Consider the following 18,242-nt stretch of genomic DNA (forward strand, 5'->3'; position numbering starts at 1 on the left):
TCCAGCTCTAAAGTGTGGGTTTCCAGGAGCTGCAGCTGGAGACACTTCTAATTCACGTGCTGGCCATCAAAATTACCTCTGAAACTACAGTGATAAAATTATTAAATACTACCCAACCTTTCTACTTACCAATCAGCTCTTTCCCTTGTGTCCTCTACTACTGAAGCAGGGCAAGACCACACCTCACAGTACCCTTTTTGTTTGTTTAAAGGAGGAGCGTGGGAGGGAAACACTAATGTAGTGTCTGGGTCATAATCGCTCCTTTTCACCAGTTCTTCCTCTATCCACTATACAGTCAAGGTGACTGTGGCAACTTCTCCCAGAATGCTCCTCAGTGAAGTCTCTCTGCCACCTCTGCTGGATGTTCTTCTCCTGTTTGTCTCTGGGAGAGGGTGGGGGGGCGCTCTTCCTCAACATTTATACAGTCAAGGTGACAGCAGCAACTTCTCCCAGAATGCTCCTCGGTAAAGTCCAGTATTATTCTTGTAAATCTGTGCTGAATTCCCTCCAAGGCCAATATATCCTTTCTATGCAGCGATATCCAGAACTGCTCACAGTGCCCCACATGTGATCTAACCAGCTTTGTGTAACTGAACCATTATTTTTACTCCCTTGTACCTGGGCATTCTATAGTCCCATTGTTATCCCTTCTTCCAATAGCCTTACTTCTGTTTTCTCTTCCGGTGCTTATTCAATTCCATTTTGAAAGCCTTGGTTGAATTAACCTCCATCCATTCTCAGGTAGTACATTCCAGGTCTTCACTACTGTCTCTGTTTCAAAGAAAAAGTGTTTCCTCATGCCACCATGCGTGCCTTTCACCTTATAATGCAGCCCTCTGTTTTTCAAACCCTTTGCCAGACAGGCAGTGATTTCGAAAACCTCTACCAAATCTCCTCTCAGCCTTCATTTGTCCAAGTAAAACAGTCCCATCTATCTATGTAATTACATCCCTTATTTTAGGAACATTCTCCCAGGTCTCTCTGTTCCAGCAGTTTCTTTAGAGTTGTACCTTTTAGTTTACATTGCCTCTTTTCAGTCTTCCAACGAAAGCAGCCCGGTAGCACAGTGGTGGGCGGCACGGTAGCACAGTGGTTAGCACTGCTGCTTTGCAGCTCCAGGGACCTGGGCTCGATTCCCGGCTCGGGTCACTATCTGTGTGGAGTTTGCCCATTCTCATCGTGTCTGCGTGGGTTTCCTCCGGGTGCTCCAGTTTCCCCCCAAAGATGTGTGGGTTAGATTGAATGGCCATGCTAAAATTGACCCTTAGTGTCCTGGGATGCTTCGGTTAGAGGGATTAGTGGGTAAAATGTGTAGGTATATGGGAGTAGGGCCTGGGTGGGATTGTGTTTGGTGCAGACTCGATGGGCCAAAGGGCCTCTTTCTGCACTGCACTATGACATTCTATGATATAAAGTGTTCTTCATCCTTCTGTGTGTTAAACATCATCTGTCATGTCACTGCCCATTTCACCATCTGTCTACTGCTCTGTGAAGTGAGCAAACCTGAACGAGTCAGTCAAAACTTGAAAGCCCGAATGATATCAAGACACCAGTATCTTGGTTCATCTGTATTTGTCAATTATAGTCCTACATAGTTCATCTACAACTAATCTTAGAATCATAGAAAAACTACAGCACAAACAGGCCCTTCAGCTCACAAGTTGCACCGATATTATCTCTACCTACTAGGCTTACCTATAACCCTCAATCCTATTAAGTCTCATGTACACATCCAGAAGTCTCTTAAAAGACCCTAACGAATTTGCCTACACCACCACCGACGGCAGCCGATTCCACTCACCCACCACCCTCTGAGTGAAAAACTTACCCCTGACATCTCCTCTGTACCTACTCCCCAGCACCTTAAAAACCTTGTTTAAAACATAGTGTGAATTCAGCATTCCAGTACAAGGCTCGTCTAGAGCATCAAAAAATTGGCTAATGAATTCAACGAAAGGAATATCAGTAGACCTAATCATTAGCTTAAGCATTTATAAACAAATCAACACATCTTGACTATACCACAACACCCTATGAAACTACAAAGGAAATTACACACATGCTATTTTAGAAAATGCTGTAAATTCCAATGCAAGTTTCTGCTTGATAAAGGAAGTGAATTCTTGTGGTGAAATCATCCATTACATTACTTCAAATTCCCCATTTTAATTTTATGACTACTTTTTCTTTCTGGTGTTCTTCAGAATAAAATAGTGCTTGGTTTATAAAATTCCATATTAGATAAATAATATAATTTAAATAAATAAGCAACAATGTAATTATTCTTGCCAAAAAGAAATGAGGTTTAACTTTGTTTGGACTTGCTGATAAAGTGCTTGTTGAATAAACTTTACAGGGCAGACATCTGGATCATCACGAGATTCAGTCCCAACTGGCTAGTGCTATGCAAATGCAGTAAGAAATAAAGTATAGGTGGACTTTGCAGGATGGCCTAATTTCTACAAGCATTTATAGATACAGCTGCAGCTTTGGTCCTATGCAGTAAACTATTCTAATTAAGGGACTGGGAAGTTGCCGTGCAGCTGAAATGTAAAGTGGTGTAGAAGCTTAAAAGAGGAAGTATTCTCACAGCCTTTAGGAAGTTCCAAAATGCATCCCCACAGATTGACATTCTTTACAAATTTGTGTGTTGGGGGGGGGGGGGTGATCTTGCTTGGCACAACCATCAAAGTGGAAGGTAACCAAAGCAAAGATATTAAACAGAATTTATGGATAGGTTGCCATAGCATATGTTTCTTGTTTCATGGCTGGTGAAGTGAACATTACACTCTGCTACTGGGTGTCAACAACATTACTGTCTTTGGCATTCCAGGGCATCATCAATATTGAGCAGCCATGTTGCATGTCTATAAGTTGCTGTAGGCAAAGAAGATAAGGAATATGTCTAGCTTCACTGTCAATGCCACATCTACATAACAGGTAGGCTGTAGGTGTCCTTGCAGAAAATGGCAAAGCATTACACAGCCAATGACCTAATAGTGTCCTCCAAATTCTATATATTTTCAATCAGCTCTCTTGTCCATCAATGTCACAGAAGGTAGGTTTGATTCTACACAAATAATAGCAAACATAATTACAGCAAGTTCATTGAAACAGGACCTCAGATGGTACCATTTTTATCTCCTGTTTGTAAAGTTGTAGTTGGAGTTACAGCAAGTTGAGTGCCATGGTAATTACCAAGGGGGTGATGCTGTGTTATGTTGACCTGGTACAAATTAGAATAAAATTTTAAAAATGGAAGCAGTGCCACGGCACAGGATTACAACCTAAATATGAAATGGAAATCTGGCATAGATGAATGGGGAAATATAATATATATCTTCAGGGATTGGCTGACTTAATGCTCCCTTGGATGAAATTCTGGCAAAAATACAAGCCCGTTCAATTTTGGAATTTTAGTGGTATGCCTTAGTTTACTCCATTACCTTACCAATGGAAAATGTTTCCAGCATAATTCACTTTACAGTATTTTTATCACTGAAGTTTGTAATTTTGTTTTCATTCACAACTCACAATAAAAAAGTCTACAAAATCTTCAGCGATATTTTTTAAGCAAAACCAATAAGGTTATGAATCATTTGAATCAAGAATGGATGGAAAGAAATCATAAGTATGAGATGAGACCATTATCCCTCGTACTGACGTAAAATATGAATGAAGCATGCACTCACAAATCACTTACCTATTGAAAATGTATGCTGCATGTTTAACCATACGAGGACAGAAATTGATTTTCAAATCAATTGCATTTGGGAATGCACTTTGCAGAAAACTAATGAAGTTATGTAGCACTCTAAATCTTAGTTTATACTGATGGATCTCCCTTTATGGCTCAGTAATAAATGAACAACAAACTGTTCTAGTGATCTACACTGACTCAAAGTGAAGACAACCCTAACATGTTATTTAGTGTGTACCTTTTAAGATGGCATAGGAAGAAATCTGACATTTCTTCCATAAGCCAGACATTGATGTATTGCTGCTTCTACAATGCTACTTATTTTCTGCTGAAGTATGCACCATGCTTTGTGTACTTTGACTGCAATCTACTGCAGCACAGATCAGGAAATATGCTTTCTTTAATAACGTCAGTTTCACATGCATTCAGGGTATGTGCTTATTTTTACTCCAATAGGTCAAGCTATGGCCTACAAAAATAGAAAAAAAATTAAACATCCTCTTTACTTCTTTATTCATTTACATGATGTGGGCATCACTGGCTAGGCCAGCATTTATTGCCCAACCCTAGTTACACTTGAGAAGGTGGTGGTGAGCTGCTGTCTTGGCCGCTGCAGTTCTTGAGGTGTAAGTACATCCACAGTGTTTTTAGAGAGGGAGTTCCACCATTTCGATCCAACTACAGTGAAGGAACAGTGATATATTTCCAAGTCAGGATGGTGTGTGACTTGGAGGGGAACATCCAGGTGGTGATCCTCCCAGGTATTTGCTGCCCTTGTCCTTCTGGATAGTAATGGTTGTGGGTTTGGAAGGTGCTGCATAAGGAGCCTTGGTTACATCCTGCAGTGCATCTTGTAGACGGCACACACTGCTTCCACTGTTCATCGGTGGTGGAGGGATTAAATGTTTGTGGAAGGGTAAATTGTCATTTGTCTGGAACTGAGATAGTTGACCTTAACCATCTTCCTTTGTGCCAGGTATGACTCTAACCACTGAAGGGTCCCCCTCCCATCCCCCGATTCCCACTGACTCCAGTTTTGTAATGTTCCTTGATGCCTTACTCAATTAAATGCTGCCTTGATGTCCAGAGGATGGTCACTCTTACCTCTGGAGTTCAGCTATGCCACATATTCTGATTACATGACTTTTATGACCTGTGACTCCAAAATTCAAAATCTGCACACAAAGGTGGTGAGCTGGACAAATAGTTACAAAAAGATACTGTCTATTTTCCTCCACAATGGCAAAAGTAATCAATGCCAATCTTCCCAGAATAGCCTGGAGTCCCCTGAAATCAGCATCAACCTCCCAGCAGCCAAAGAAAGCCTTCCAGGAGATCTTAGAACAATATTTCATTAACACCATTTGCTGCACAAATATTATCATCCCCAAACCAGGAAGGAGGATCCAACAGCACTGGCTGGGAAACGTACTGTCGCTATGCTTGTGTGGTGGAAAGCATGGAATTGAGCGGCGAGCAGATTACAAACATGAGGACAAAGCAACTCAGGGAAGGGCCGCAATACCAAAATTTGAGGTAAATGATGAGCGTAGTCATTGGATACAGCTGTGAAAGAGGGTAAGCAATAAATAGCTCAGTTGAGATTTTCTTGTTACTGATGTTTCCAGTTTCTCTAATGCTACCTTATGCAAAGTATTTGTATTTAGGAAGTGTAGGAGTTAATGTGCACTACAAGAAAAATCTAAGTGTTTAGGATCAAGATTACAATGTGAGAGGGCTTCTTGTTCTTGATTTTCTTCTATTTGTACCTTAATTTCAATACACTTCCAAATTTGAGGTTGTATCCACAAGACACTGCCATATTTGCTGCCACTTAAGGGTAGCTGGATGCATAATACATAGCCACGCAGGAATGTCCCCCAGCTCTAGACTCTAATGAGCAAGTCCAGTAAGTGATGTAGGCTGTTAAAGCTTCATTATATACTTCTCTGAGAGGTGCATGTGTTTTCCTCCGATGCCAGAGCACATCATTTTGGACTGTCTGCAGCAGACTTCTGTCAAGGTCACAATAATGCATGTGATGGGGCACACATTATACATATTTCATTAAGTGTTTAGTAGTTTAATTAAATGAGCTACAACTTCTTATGGGTGCAATTTTTCAAGCTCCAATTTTCCAGAAGCCACATTGCAATTTACAGTTCAAACTTTGGTGTCTCAATAACATTAAATTTTATCATTAAACCAGCTTTTATGCTCTCAATAGCACAGGTTATAAATTTAAAGAAACTTACTTTGTTGAAGTGTACTTTTATTCTTTTATTATTATATAAATAACTTCAAATCTCCAGTGCCCTACAGCTAGTTTACCATATTCAGTCCCATTATATAAACTATTAAGACATTTGTTGGCTGATGAACATCCCATCAATTCATTGATGTTTTTTCTTTCTGCTAACATTGAAAATGGTGAAAATGTCACGTTGATTCAGTCAGTGGCACTCTGGCTTGAGCCAAAGAACTGTGGTTTAATAACCCACTCCTGGACTTAAGCACATAATCTAAGCTGACGTATGAGTTCAATTAGACTTCAAATCTTTTGTGGAACTTTTTAAAAAATGCACAGAGAATTTTCTTGATGTCCTGGCAAACATTAATTCCCTAACTATACCAAAACAGTTTATTTGGTCATTAAGACTGTGGGATCTTGCTGTGTGCAAAACGCTTGTCTGTGTATTGAAGAGTCAACAGTTTAAGAGTAACTAATTTTCTGTAAAATGCTTTGGAATGTTCTGAGGATGTTAAAGTCACACATAAAAGCAAACCTTTCCTCCTTAACATAAATGTCAGGGAGATTTATATTATCTGAAATTAAAATCACAAACAGGACTTTCCCAATGTCAGCCACTAAAATTTAGCTCACAGCAGCAAAGAGTGGGACTGCTAATAATTGGGCTGAGATAGAGAGGCCAATCTGCTAAATACTTGGAAGCAAACTATAACAATGGAAACAGATAGATGTTGTTGGGAGAATTAAAATGATAAAGAATAACACTAATATGTACACACCATAATTCCTTGAATCACACCATAGGGTATTACAAGAGTAAACCAAGTACTGGGCGTTCATTTCCAGAGAGGAAGAATTGAAAAGTAAAGAAATGATGCAAAGTTTCTATCAAATCTGGGTTACAGATCTGGGATGTATTATCTTGGTTCTGGTTGTCACATTATGAAACTGATATAGAGGCATTGAAAAAGGTACAAAAAAATTAAAGGCTATATTAGAATTGTGATGTTATACAATCAGAAAAAACTGGGTTTAATAGAAACTTTTAAAATTCTGAAAGATTTTGATAGGAGCAAGCATAGAGAGAATGTTAAAATAAGCAAATTACTGTGGATGCTGAAATCTGAAACAAAGATAATGCTGGAAAAACTCAACCAGTCTTGCAGCATCTGTAGGGAGACAACAGAGTTAATGTTTTGAGTCCATTTGGCTTTTCATCAGAACCGGAAAGATTGGCCATGATCTTACTGGCTCGCCGCACCAGGCAATCGCTAGCCAAGAAGACAGTGAACGACGATAAAAAAAAAGATTTGCACCCATTCATATCCTCCCAGCACTGTTTTTCTGGTGAGATCAGCTTCATGCTCAGAGAGGACCTGAAGCCGATTAACATAAAAATAATTTAAATTAAAACACTTACCTGCTCCACATGGTTTCTTCCAGCCTTCCTGAATCTTCCCCTCCCTTGCCAGCGAAAATTACTATTGGTCTTCACTAGCAGACTCCAGGCCCATGGCCACGCTGGGGGCATTGGAGGCCACTGAAGCCCCTGTGTGGCCAAGGCCAAGCAGTGCCCACTGAGAAGTGCCAGTGACAGTGCCACCTGGCACACTGGTAGTGCCCAGTTGAGCACTATAAGTGTGCCAGAACAGGACCAAGGGGGTTTGGCCTGAGTGGTGATGGGGCGATACTGGGGGACAGAAAGCCTATGCAGGGGGGAATTCTGCAAGGGAGGGGTCTGCAAGAAGGGAGGCTGACTGAGCACAGCGGGCTCTGCCAGGGGACTCACTGGAAGGATCTTATCAACCTGATGCCAGTGACCTGTGTTGGTGTGGGGGAGCCAATGATGGGGTGTGGTCCGATATCTGTGGAGGGCAAGGGAAGGAGGTCTCCCAGTTCAACAGGAGATCAGGGTGCCCTGTGCAATGGCACTCAAGCACTCTGCAGCCGACTTCTTCAGCCGTCTGAGACTCCGCACCCCCGCCCCCCCTTTCAAGTGCAAAGCTCCCAGCTGACAGAGTGTAGCAAGAATGCAGTGTCGGACCTGCCCAAAAAAACCAGTGCTGAACACTCTCATTTTCAGATTTAATGGCAGAAGATTCTGCCCAGTGTGTTTCTCTTTGTGGGGATGAGCAAAAGTGAAGTACATCAACATATAACACTCACCAAGAAATCAGATAGGAAATTCAGAAAAAAAAATTTATTCTCCATAAAATCATAAAATAGAATCACAGAATATAATGGAAACCCTACAGTGCATTTGGCCCATCGAGCCTGCACCAACAATAATTCCACCCAGGCTCTATCACTGTAACCCCACATATTTACCCTCCTAGTCCCCCTGGCACTAAGGGACAATTTACCATGGCCAATGCACTTAACCAGCACATCTTTTGGACTGTGGGAGGAAACCAGAGCACCTGGAGGAAACCTCTCACAATCTGGCAGCACTTGACCTAAGCCTTGGGTGGTGGTTAGCATGGCTGCCTCACTGAGCCAGGAAGCCGGGTTCGATTCCCAGCTTGGGTCACTGTCATAAGAACATAAGAAATAGGAGCAGGAGTAGGCCAACTAGCCCTTCGAGCCTGCCCCGCCATTCAATAAGATCATGGCTGATCTGTCGTGGCTCAGTTCCACATTCCCGCCCTCTCCCCATAACCCTTAATCCCCTCTCTTATCAAAAACCCATCAACCCGCTTCTTAAAAATATTTAGCGAGGTAGCCTCCACCACTTCAACGGGCAGAGAATTCCAGAGATTCACCACCCTTTGAGTGAAGAAGTTCTTCCTCAACTCTGTTCTAAACCGCCCCCCCTTTATCTTGAGGCTGTGTCCCCTAGTCCTACAATCCTTTCTGAGCAGGAAGAGTCTCTCCACCTCTATCCTATCCATCCCATTCATCATCTTATATGTCTCAATGAGATTTCCCCTCATTCTTCTAAACTCTAACGAGTACAAGCCTAATTTATTCAGCCTATCCTCATAGCTCAACCCCCTCAACTCCGGCACCAGCCTAGTAAACCTCCTCTGCACTCCCTCCAAGGCCAAAATATCCTTGCGTAAGTACGGCTGTGTGAAATTTTGCACATTCTTCCCACGTCTGCATGCGTTTCCCCTGGGTGCTCCATTTTCCTTCCACAGTTCAAAGATGTGTGGGTTAGGTGGATTGGCTATGCTAAATCGCCTTAAGTGTCAGGGGAATTAACTGGGATAAATGCATGGGGTCATGGGGATAGGACCTGGGTGGGACTGTGATCAGTGCAGACTTGATGGGCCGAATAGCTTCCTTCCGCACTGTAGGGATTCTATGAAGCCGGAAATTGAACCTGGGTCCCTGGCGCTGCGAGACAGCAATGCCAATGTACTGCCCTAATTAAATGTTGCCAACTCCTACTGATTAGCTGTATCAAAAGATAATATATTGTTTAAGTAGAATTGGACTTGATAACCCAGCCAACAATGAAGGTTTTATTTCAAGCGTGCACTATTTAAGCAGGCACAGCTTTCCAGAGCCCGGCTAACTCCTCTACACAGTCCAGAAGAGTTCTGCAAAGTTGATGACTGCACTGAGGAATCAGTGAAGGAAATGGACACCCTTTCATCCACCTACACTGATGACACAGCTTCGTATTTCCTTTCTTTGATGCTTCTCTTTCTCATTCTTCCTGTTCTTTCAGTGGCTGTTTGGGTGTCAATGAATTGCGAGGGCTGAACTGTGTGTGTGATGCGCTGTGAGCACAGTCTAACCACAGGAAGCCCCATGCCACACTTGTTCAGAGAGCAGAGGGGAGGAGGAAGAAGATGCACCCAGTTGTCGCGTCGGTGACTCAGTGAGAGAGGAAAAGAGCCGTAAAGAGAGAAAGAGAGAGTGTGCGTGTTCCTTCGAGACTCACCCCAGGATCATGTTCGTGTCCAAAGCTGTCAGCCGGCTGAGCCGCAAGCGTCCACCCTCAGGTAAAGTCCAGGGGCAGAGGGAGAGGGACAGTCCCCGCTTCTCCTCTGATCTCCCGGTCGGTCAGCAGTTAGGACTGGGACCGTTGGTCTGGCTCGTGTTACCCCTCGCACGCGCGAATCCCTCTCGCTCCAACCGCCCCGCTCCCTCACGCGCGAACCCCTCCCCCACCGGCTCTAACGGTCTTTTCTCGCGCCCCGCCGAGATTTGCCCCACTCTTGCGCGAATCTACTCGCCCGAGGCGGAAGTTTGCGCTCAAGCCCGACTCCAACACCCACCTTCCCGGCTGTCAGACTACTTTTTTGTTGCGCTGAAATGTGGAACTAGCAGCCGGAAAGTGCTGTTGCTCGATAGAAACTTAGCCGACTCTTCATGTTCCTCTCTCAGGATTTTTGAACGCTTCCGACTGCTTCGGGTTTAAATTATTTCCCTCCTCCACCCCCCAACCCCCCCAAAAAACATTGCCCCTTTTTCTAAATGTTTTTTCTTCACCAGTGTTAGTTCAAGGAAGAGCTTTCTCAACCTCATGAATGAGGAATTGGTTACAGGGGAGGAAGGACTTGCTACCGCTTTTCTTGGTAATCTTTCTTACCATCTGACAGCACTTGACTTCTTTAAAAATACTAGTTTTCTTTTCAGAACTAAATACAGAGGAAAGGTAGCAATCCTAATGCGTGCATTTATTCCCTACCCATCTGATATTTCTTCTCTCCATCATTTGCCTTGCCTAGGAGGTTACCTGCCTCACAAGATAGCTCCACAACTCATTTCTAACGGGCATTTTGTATATGATTAATTGGTTGTGTGAAGACATCCATGACAAGTGTGATGAAACTGTTTCCTCACTCAGTGGTCTCGAGGGTGTTGGCTATGAGGGGAGGTTGAATAAACTAGGATTGTTTTATGGGAAAGACAGAGGTTGAGGGGAGACCTGATGGCGGTCTACAAAATTCTGAGAGGCATAGACAGGGTGGATAGTCAGAGGCTTTTTCCTAGGGTGGAAGGGTCAATTACAAGGGGGCATAGGTTGAGAGGGGAAAGTTTGAGAGATGTGCGGGTGACGTTTTCAACGCAGAGTGGTGGGTACCTGGAACAAGCTGCCAGAAGTGGTGGTGGAAGAAGGCACATTAACAACATTTAAGAGGCACCTGGATGGGTACAAGAATGAGGAGAAATAAGAGGGATATGGACTGAGTAAGGGCAGAAGGTTTTTTTGCTTTGGTTCAGACATCATGATCGGCATAGGCTTGGAGGGTTGAAGGGCCTGTTCCTGTGTTGTATCTTTCTTTGTTCATTTTGTGAAAACTAGCCATCTAGGGAAACAAACTATGACTGTTCATCACACAGGTATTATGGAATAGGAAATCAGTCGGAGCTCCCTTTCCCTTGCCTGGGTTGTTCATTAATTGTGTCTCCTTCTTCTTACCATTGGTCTTTTAATGATCAGATACTCTTCAGAAGAATGCATAATCAGTACATATCCTACATGCCTTAAATAGATTCTCATGAACTGCAAATGTTGTTGACTGTGAATACTTTCCAATCAGCCCAGTATCCATTTTGCAGTTGGAAACTAATGATTGAGGTGGCATAGGTTTATGCTTGTTCTGACACAAAGATTCCCCACACATCCCTTAATGTACAGGCTTCTAGCTTTGATTTCTGAGTTGCATGTAGCAGGTTTGTGCTACCTGCAATCATGATTACTATTTCAACACTGAATTTTTTTTTGCATTGTTGTACAGCTGGGTGAAATTTTGCAATTCTTGCTAGTTTTAATTCAATTCTTTATCAATAGGGTCAGTTTTATGCATACCTAAAATGTAATATTTCTTACTGGATATATCTCCCAGTAATTGATCTTGACAAATTACCAAATGCAGTTCCGTATCATGCAGTGTGACATAATTGATCAGAAGCTTCAGTTTTGCTCAGATTCCATAGAATCCCAACAGTGCAGAAAGAGGCTCTTCGGCCCGCTGAGTCTGTACCAATTCTCTGAAAGAACATCTCATCCATGCCGTCCCCTCCACTCTGTCCTGTAACCACACACATTTACTATGACTAATCCACATAACCGATATGTCTTTGGACTGGATTGGATTCATTTTCCCATTGGTACAATGAATACTTTAGTCAGTTGATTGCTGTAATCATTGTGAAAAGCTTTGTAGGTAGTACCTATATTGCAGGTGGCAGTACTAACACCGGTTTATTAAAGGCAGTATGATGTTATCCTTCACTATTAAGCACACAATGCAGTTGGGATTAGGACTGCACTTCATAACCTAGGCTAGTGTGAAATTAAAAAGAAAATGATCTGAAATTGCGTAATCTGATATTTTAGTGGTTTAACCATGGTGCTAGACTACAATTTGTTTCTGTAAGATAAAGTGAAATTCCATATGATTTTAAACATGTATACCAAAAATCACCAAAATAGGAAATTTAGGGGAAGTGACCATGTATGTCTGCTGATGCATTGAAGATTATATAGATTGTTGGCAAAGGGTGAGATATATTAACATGCTGGTTTAGTGTCAATATATACAATATAATCAACCAATCAATTAGTACAAAGTTAAGAATCAGCACAACCTAATTATTACACTCACCTATTAATAAATTAAACAATGATTCAACATATTTTAAAAGAAAGTCGTATTTTTGAGAAAAGATTCCTAAGGACAAGATATTATGGATTCACTGTTTTTTTTAAAGGCTGGCCATATAGGAAGATAATAGGATTTATAATGCTTATTGATCAGTCTTCAATACATTTCATGCTTTTTCTGTAAGGTGTTTTGTTCAAAAATAGTTCAAAAATAATATGGGTTAACTTAAAATTTTGAATCCTAACAGTGCGACAGAGTTACTGCTATTCTAATAAAGTGGTCTATTTTCGATGGATTTTTAAGAGTGTTCACAAGAACCTCTTTTGCACATTTTTCGTCATTGATACCTGGTGTGTTTAATGGGTCGAATAATATTTTAGCAGGTATAATTCCAGGATAGAGAGTAAATAATGACTCGAGGTTTAAAGTTTATTTATTATTGTCACAAGCAGGCTTACATTAACACTGCAATGAAGTTACTGTGAAATAACCCTTAAATTCATTAAAGCTACAGGATACAGCAATTAAGATTATGTATTCTTAAAACTAAATGCTATCAGGACATTTTCTATTTTACTTTTGTTTAAATTATGCATTTTAATTACAAATAATCCCGATTTCTGCTTGCAAAGCTAGTTCCTGACTAATGCATAAGTCAGGAACCAGCAGCTCATGCTGGAGAACATTGCTACTTTGTAAAGCCAACACATTTGGCTTTGGACGGCACGGTGACCATGGTTAGTTGCTGCCTCACAAAACCAGAGACCTTGGTTCAATTCCAGCCTTCAGTGACTGTGTGGAGTTTGCAATTTCTCCCCATGTCTGTGAGGGTTTCCTCCAGGTGCTCTGGCTCTGGTTCTGGTTTCCTCCCACTGTCCAAAGATGCGCAGGTTAAGTTGATTGGCTATGCTAAATTGCTCCTTAGCATCCCATGATGTGTAGGTTAGGGGGATTAGTTGTGCTATGAGGATAGGGCCTGGGTAAGATAAAAGGTGTGTTGATGCAGACTTGATGGGCCGAATGGCCTGTTTCTGCATTAAATCTGTGACTTAATCAGTGATGCAAAAATCCCGCAAATGGATCAAATCACAAGCAGAATATTTGTCAAGCATGATACTTCTATTATTTAGGGTTCTGTTCACCTGTTAAGAGTTTAAATTTTAACTTTAACACTATATTATTTTCCATGTTAACCTGGATATTGTTCTGGCATATCAACATGATTACGAATATCATATCAATGCCACTTACTAGTCTTGACAGCAATAAAGAGATGATTATAAAATGGAACTGTTAGAAAATTACAAAGGAAAACGTAACTGATAGAAAACATTGGTAGCTGCTTTCCACATTCATTCATGTCAAAAGCATTATTAAATGCTTACGACCATCGTAACCTTATTTAGATAGTTCTCCGTTTCCTAATGTATTGTATCAGTAGCATGTTAAAGGCTTTAGTGAAATGCAGTGTGAATTACTTTAAATAAGAACATAAGAACATAAGAAATAGGAGCAGGAGTAGGCCATCCAGCCCTTCGAGCCTGCCCCGCCATTCAATAAGATCATGGCTGATCTGTCGCTACTCAGTTCCACTTTCCCGCCCTCTCCCCATAACCCTTAATCCCCTCTCTTATCAAAAACCCATCAACCCGCGTCTTAAAAATATTTAGCGAGGCAGCCTCCACCACTTCAACTGGCAGAGAATTCCAGAGATTCACCACCCTTTGAGTGAAGAAGTTCCTCCTCAACTCCGTTCTAAACCGCCCCCCTTTTATCTTGAGGCTGTGCCCCCTAGTCCTACTGTCTTTTTTGAGTGGGAAGAGTCTCTCCACCTCTATCCTATCCATCCCATTCATCATCTTATACATCTCAATGAGATCTCCCCTCATTCTTCTAAACTCTAACGAGTACAAGCCTAGTTTATTCAGCCTCTCCTCATAGCTCAACCCCCTCAACTCCGGTATCAGCCTAGTAAACCTCCTCTGCACTCCCTCCAAGGCCAAAATATCTTTGCGCAGGTGCGGCGCCCAAAACTGCACACAGTACTCCAGCTGCGGCCTCACCAGTGCCCTATACAGCTTCAGCAAGACCTCCCTACTTTTATATTCAATCCCCCTCGCTATGAAGGCCAGCATCCCATTCGCCTTCCTGACCACCTGCTGCACCTGCAAGCTGGGTTTTTGCGACTCATGCACAAGGACCCCGAGGTCCCTCTGCACCGCCTGCTGCAGTTTTTCGCCCCGCAAGTAATAGTCCTTCCTACCATTATTCCTACCAAAGTGGACCACCTCACACTTGCCAACATTAAATTCCATTTGCCATTTCCTGGCCCATTCGCCCAGCCTATCTAGATCCTTCTGCAGACTCTCCACACCCTCCGCACAATTTGCCGTTCCCCCAATCTTGGTGTCATCAGCAAATTTCGACACCCTACACTCGGTTCCCTCCTCCAGATCAACAGATTCATTTAATTTATAACTTGGATTTTTTATAAAATTGACTTAATTTGTAAATTGGCCTATTTGCTTCTTTGAGAGAAATTCCATTCTGCGAAATATCTCAAATTAGTCACTTTATGCAAAACTTAACAGAAATTAGACTTGGGAATCCACCATAATGCTATGTATTTTCACAAAATTATCTGTTCCAGCCCTTGTGTCAGTTAACCTTTTGTACTAATATGGGGATGAATGCCTCTTCACTAATTTAGGAACCCATTCTTTAGAAACATAATAGCAATTTCATGGATTGTCCCTTTAAGAGCAGTACAGCAGAGTAAAGCTCACAATGCCTGGGTGACCAGTTGGAACTCAGAGGGGGAATCAGCCCATGGTAAGAGAGGCTCTTATTTGTGAGCTAGCAAAAGCCATGCAGCTGCTGCAGAATTCCTGTTAATAAATACCTCGTGTTCATTAATGAATTTTGTGAAAGTGCATCTTTACATCTGGTGACGAGGATGGAATTATTCTGAGACTGTCTCTGGCCTGACAGCTGTAAGTATCTTGTTTTAATCAAAGTCTGGGAAAAAAGTACTCACTAAAATGCTCTCTTTGGGAGAGTAGACCCATTTGAGATATTGCCAGACCCTGGATAATGTGGAACCAGAAAAGGTGAACAGTTACAAGATGGCTGAGCAACAAAGACCATAGCAAGCTGCCTGGATTAGAACCCACAAGAAGAGTAAATGAAATTCAGAAAAAGTACCCACACTGACATTGTTGACTAGGAGGTAGTCTGGGAGGCTCATTGGCGAGACTGAGGGACAGACACAGAAGAAACCTGAATTGGTAGCAGAGTCAAAAGTTTAGAAAAAAATGTGTAGAGAAAAACCTGCAGAGCAAAAGTGTGGCTTTACATTTAACAAAACAAGGAACTTAAGTTTTAAAACAATAATTGCTGCTGTTCAGAAGAACCGGAGTACGGTTGTTAATTTGAAGAAACTGGACTAGGGCTGAAGGATTTGAAGTTCCCCATGACAAAGAGTTGCTGCAGTTTAACAAAGTTCAAAAACTTAAAGAAACTGGCTGGCACTAGAAAGCAGTGCTGCTGCTTTAACTAAAGAAAAAGTGGCCCCAAGTGCACTACATTAAGGTGTGCCAAAGGGCGGGAAAATAAAGAAGCTGAAGCTAAGTGACAGGCTCCTGATTTGCCAGATTGGAGGAGAGCCGGCAAGGGTTCCATGCAGTTAATCCCTGCACAGATGAACCTCAATCAAGTAGAGAGAAGTTTTTAACCTTTTAAATCAAAAAAGTTAGCAGGTTTTTAAAAACGGTCCTAGGGCAGCATGGTGGATTGTGGTTAGCACTGTTGTCTCACAGCGCCAGGTACTCCGGTTCAATTCTGGCGTTGGGTCACTGTGTGAGGAGTCTGCACATTCTCCTGGTGTCTGTGTTGGTTTCCTCCAGATGCACTGGTTTCCTTCCATAGTCCAAAGATATGCGGGTTAGGTTGATTGGTCATGCTAAATTATCCCTAATGTCAGGTGGATTAACAGGGTAAATATGTGGGGTTACGGGAATAAGGCCTGGGTGGGATTGTGGTCAGTGCAGACTCGATGGGCTGAACGACCACCTTCTGTACTGTAGGGATTCTATGACTTTACGATCAGACCATGAGAGCACTGGATCCCAAGTGCAGGAAGAATAGAAAAAACTGGCACCTTCAAGAAAGAAAAAGGACTCTCTAAACAGCCAGAAGAACAAACTTCAGAGATCAATGATAGGGTTTTCCTTTCCTTTGGTAAAAGGAGATATTTTAAAAGTTAAAAAGAGAGCAACCAGATTCGTGCCAAAATTCCAAAGTGCAGGAAAAACAGAGAAAGCTGGCAGCTGAGTACGGGATTACTACACAGTCTTAAAGAGTAATACATTTAAAGTGGCAATGCACTTAAAGTGGCAACCACAGGAAAAGAAACACGGAACTATTGAACATAAAGAGGCTTTAAAACTCTCGGACTTCAAAACAACAAGATGAAATGGCTGACAGCAAACTTGAAAAAAAAGTTGCATAAATTTACAAAATAATGTTAAGAAGAAAGAGAATAGTCTAGAAGTAAGCAGCATGCCTGCATAGTGTAGATCCATGCAAGTCTATATTTGGAACTGTACAGAGTTAAAGCCTACCAACTAAAAGGCATTTATGTTTAAACACATGCACCTCAGGAGCTCAATGAGCCATCACCATTGCATCATAAAGAATCTATATTAAGTACATAATATGAAACTTCAGTAGTGGGTTAAGTTGGATTCCTGGAATTATTGCCTCTAAGACCCTTCTCATACCAAGTGGTTGTGGAGAGACGGATCATAACGGAGGTAACGGACCTGCAAGCACTGAAGTACCTGCTTAACCTGTTATCAACATAAGTGTGTCTCTGTGGAAGGAAACAAATAGTGATGAAATGCCTGGGCTAGAAGGGGTACCCATTATTGCAGTTCCTGTTAACGTCAATCCCGTGGAAGCATCTCAAATAACAAAATTACACCACTTTGCAAGGAACAGAAAACTACCTCAAAGACTTGTACATGAGTTGGACAACTATAAATCATAATGCTTAGGACTGTGTGAATTAGTTACTGAAGATTGTTTAAAGGGGGAGGAATGTGGCGATTGTTTGTTTTTAGGGAAACACAGCGAAGGATCACATGGCCTGGATGATCAATCAGGATTCAATGGGGAAAACCACCCTATGGTGAGAGAGGCTCATTGGCAAAGACATTTTGGGAGCTAGCGAGAGCCATGCAGCTGCTGTACAATTCTTGTTAATAAATACCTTTTGTGTTCACTAATGAAGTCTATGAAAGCTCATCTTTACAACAACTGATGCAACTTACTAAATCTTCCATGAGGAAAGATTTAGTAAAGAAGATAGAATAGCTTTGTTGTTCGTTTGGCATTGTCTTTACGCCCCCATTTAGTCCTTTATCTGAGACTGTGGCATGGTTTTGACATTGGTCATTTCTGTTGCTGTTGTCAATGACAAAATATATCAGCTGTTGGAAATCATGAATATCAGTTTGGTGTCAGTGTTCCTTTCCTGTAATGTGCAACCTAAAGGAGAAAATATAGCCAAATACATCAAATTGGATAATTATTATAGGTTGACTTCAGAACTGGAATTATACTACTTCAGAATCAATGGATGAAATTTACTGTCCTGTGATTGGCTGTCACCTCCCAGAGCCCTTGATCTTGGGGAAGGCCTGTCACTACCCAAGTAATTGTC

The 18,242-nt window shown here is 41.8% G+C and overlaps 1 protein-coding gene across 1 annotated transcript in view; it reads left to right on the plus strand.

The window, feature by feature from the left end:
* Positions 1-5,153: 5,153 nt before the first annotated feature.
* LOC145354429 (regulator of G-protein signaling 10-like) overlaps positions 5,154-18,242 on the plus strand; it is a 57,128-nt gene continuing 44,039 nt past the window's right edge. The window contains exons 1-2 of the mRNA XM_080205751.1: positions 5,154-5,236; positions 9,628-9,904. Of these exons, the coding sequence (XP_080061877.1) occupies positions 9,853-9,904 (52 nt within the window). The 5' untranslated portion in view covers positions 5,154-5,236; positions 9,628-9,852. The remainder of the gene's footprint in view (positions 5,237-9,627; positions 9,905-18,242) is intronic.

The sequence above is a fragment of the Carcharhinus amblyrhynchos genome, chromosome 17 (assembly GCF_965287045.1).
Source record: "Carcharhinus amblyrhynchos chromosome 17, sCarAmb.v2.hapA, whole genome shotgun sequence".
In the NCBI taxonomy this organism is placed as follows: Eukaryota; Metazoa; Chordata; class Chondrichthyes; order Carcharhiniformes; family Carcharhinidae; genus Carcharhinus; species Carcharhinus amblyrhynchos.